The sequence below is a fragment of the Fistularia commersonii genome, chromosome 2 (assembly GCF_037954325.1).
Source record: "Fistularia commersonii isolate RoL2024-O1a breed Wild chromosome 2, RoL_Fcom_v1.0, whole genome shotgun sequence".
In the NCBI taxonomy this organism is placed as follows: domain Eukaryota; kingdom Metazoa; phylum Chordata; class Actinopteri; order Syngnathiformes; family Fistulariidae; genus Fistularia; species Fistularia commersonii.
Window position 1 is genome coordinate 21037111 of NC_141285.1, and position 3025 is coordinate 21040135.

Genomic DNA, 3025 nt, shown 5'->3' on the forward strand with positions numbered 1-3025 from the left:
GGAACTGAATGGCTGCACTTCGCGGTCACCGGGACAGTCCAAGCACCACACACACACACACACACACACACACACACACACACACACACACACACACACACACACACACTCCTCCTCCTCCCTGACGGGACGTCATCCTCCTAACCGGGCGCTGTGGAGGAGAAAAAAAGGGAAAGCTGCTTTTGTCTTCCCGTGCGTATAAAAAGCCTTCGGAGTCTTCCTCACCGCGGAGAAACGCAGGAGCGGAGAGAGAGAGTGAGAAAGAGAGAGAGAGAGAGAGAGAGAGAGAGGAGTGAGAGAGAGAGTGAGAGAGAGAGAGTTGGGGGGTCTCTGAGCTGCGGCGGTGCACGGAGACGCAGAAAAGCGGGAGGCACCGGGCTGACCCGGGAGCGACTCGACATCTCCGGCGGGAGCGGGAGCTGCGGAGGGCCGGGAAGAGAGAGCGAGGGGGGGGCGGGCCGGCTGCCACCTCCAAACCCCCGCCGGACTCCGAGGCGCGACGGCGTAAGATGAATTCGGACTCCAGCCCGAGCAGCAGAGCCTCCTCCCCGGACATGGACGGCGTGTTCCTCCGCGAGCACCTCCCGCACCACCACCATCACCACCACCACCACCTCCTGCACCACCACCACCACCAGGCGGGTTCCCCCGTGTCCTCATCCACGCCGGGCGGCGAGCCGCGCCAGAAGGCACCGGAGCACCTGCGCGCAGTCGCCGCCGGAGCCGCCGCGGACGGTAAGCCCGCGTCCGTGGGGAGCAGCAGCAGCTCCAGCTCCAGCTCCAGCAGCTCCAGCTCCAGCAGCAACAAGTACAAGCTGAAGAAGCAGGTGACGGAGGAGGAGATGTACCAGCTGCGCCTGAAGATCAACGGCCGGGAGCGGAAACGCATGCACGACCTGAACCTGGCCATGGACGGCCTGCGGGAGGTGATGCCCTACGCGCACGGCCCGTCCGTGCGGAAGCTCTCCAAAATCGCCACTCTGCTGCTCGCCAGGAACTACATCCTGATGCTCAACAGCTCCCTGGACGAGATGAAGCGTCTGGTGGGGGAGATCTACGGCGGCCAGCACTCGGCTTTCCACTGCGGCACCGTGACGCACGCCGGTAGCGCGGCCGCGGCCGCCGCCGCCGCCGCCGTGCACCAGGTGCACCCGCTGCTCGGCGGCGCGCTGTCCTCCTCCGCCTCCTCCGGCCTGCCGGGCCTCTCCTCCATCCGTGCGCCGCACGCCATGATGAAGGGCTCGGCGGCGGCGGCGGCGGCGGCTGCGGCGGCCGCCGCGCCCCCGGCCCTGCAGCTCGGTTCCGGCTTCCAGCACTGGGCGGGCCTGCCGTGCCCGTGCACCATCTGCCAGGTGCCTCCACCTCCGCCTCCGCCTCCTCCACCTCCGCACATCCCCATCACCTCCGCCGGCCTGACGAGACTCACGGGGGAGGGCAAGGACGACCTGAAATGATGGGCACGTACGCGCACGCACAGGTGTAAATAGGAAAGTGTCGGGGGCGCGCATGTTGGTGTTTTCGTCCGTTTATCTTGTTCGGTTCATGAGAAGACAAAAAAAAAAGAACACACAAAAAAGGTTTATTTTCCTCCTTGTAGCAAGGACGTGGGGAGATTTTCCAGATGTGCGTGTTTCACGTGGAAGTGGGAGGAGGGGGGGGTCGAATTGTGAAGCCGGTTGCATGAGTATTTTTATTTTTATTTTTTTTTTAACAGGCGTCATTTTGTGAAAACGAAGAATGCTCTCTGTGCCTTGTACCAAGGATTTTTAAACTCCAGTCCAGTATGAAAACGATTTATTATTATTATTATTGTTATTTTTAATGTTTTGCAAAATGACTCCTGCTCCAGCAGAAATGTGATTTTAAAATAAATGAATAAAAATAATCTAAGTTTTTTAGATTTATCCTTAAATGTGAGGCCTCTTTCATTGACTGGAATTCATGTCGTGGTAACTTCTTTTTCTCTGTGCATGATGGAGACGATGACATCACAGCATGGTTGTTGTTATTATCATTAATTTCTTTTTTTCTTATTTTTGCTGAACTGCTGAATTTGTTATTGCCCAAGAGACGCCCGCGTCTTTATTTTTGTACATTGTCGATGACTGATGAAATATTTATTAACGCCCAGAGAATCCCTGGATGACATTTCAATAAAACTGAAATTATGGATCGTATTCACCGTCTCCTGCTATCTCTCTCGCGCTCGCTTCTTAATTTATATATAAAACTGCTGTCTGTTCGTGCACGTTCTCACTCTCCATCCAGAAAAAAATAAAACTGAGGCCTATTTACAGACCCACGTTCTATTTTACCCATCTATTAATGTATATTTAAATTCCACATTTACTTCGATTGCTTACAATTCATATCAAGATAATCGGGATAATTTTCCTAAATCAGTGCGTGAGACCCTGGGGCGGTTTATAACTATGTTATTTATCATAATTGCACTCAAAATAACAGATGCAGATTCGAAAAAAAAAATTTTTTTTGTTTGTTTTTGTTTTTTTAAGAATGGCCCTCACAGGGAAATAAAATAAAAGGTGAGAGAATTTAATGATAATAACAGTGGACATTATCCTCCATTTTTTTTGTAATGTTTTTGTAATTTGTAATCACAAGAGGACGTGTTTTTATGGATCAAAATTTTAAAAAATTCAGTCTGGATTGCATTGATCAAATTTATATTAAAACAAATCCCATTTTCAAATCTTGACTTGCACATTTTTTTTTGTTTTTTTTTTTTTGTGTATTTTCAGTCAGACTCACTTTACACCCTCAATCACACATGTGCCATTGTGTGCTAAGATGCAGGGACGGGATATATATATATCTCTACATATATATATGTGTGTGAGTGTGTGTGTGTGTGTGTGAGCAGCCACAATGGAGGAGAAAGGAGGGCCGGCCGGGGCCGCAGACTAATGGAGCCCCCGTCGAATTGTTCCCTGATCCGCTCTCGGCAGAGCAGAGCGGTTTGTCCGCCGGGGGTCCCATGGGCGTCCCCCCGCGTCTCATCTCT

At 51.9% G+C, this 3025-nt stretch overlaps 1 protein-coding gene across 4 annotated transcripts; it reads left to right on the top strand.

Moving 5' to 3' along the window:
* Positions 1-490: 490 nt before the first annotated feature.
* olig3 (oligodendrocyte transcription factor 3) lies at positions 491-1556 on the top strand. 4 transcript variants are annotated; one of them, XM_086162346.1, is made up of 2 exons: positions 491-703; positions 758-1556. In XM_086162346.1, exons 1-2 carry the CDS (start codon positions 510-512, stop codon positions 1452-1454), a joined length of 891 nt encoding a protein of 296 aa, XP_086018472.1. In that variant the 5' UTR covers positions 491-509; the 3' UTR covers positions 1455-1556. The 4 variants fall into 4 exon arrangements, with proteins under 4 accessions (XP_086018472.1, XP_086018481.1, XP_086018489.1 ...); XM_086162355.1 differs by having other exon boundaries at positions 491-697; XM_086162363.1 differs by having other exon boundaries at positions 491-679.
* The last annotated feature ends 1469 nt before the right edge of the window (positions 1557-3025 follow it).

Bases quoted from the DNA above. Each gene is read 5' to 3' on its own strand.
- olig3 (XM_086162337.1), top strand. From the start codon at position 510: ATGAATTCGGACTCCAGCCCGAGCAGCAGAGCCTCCTCCCCGGACATG.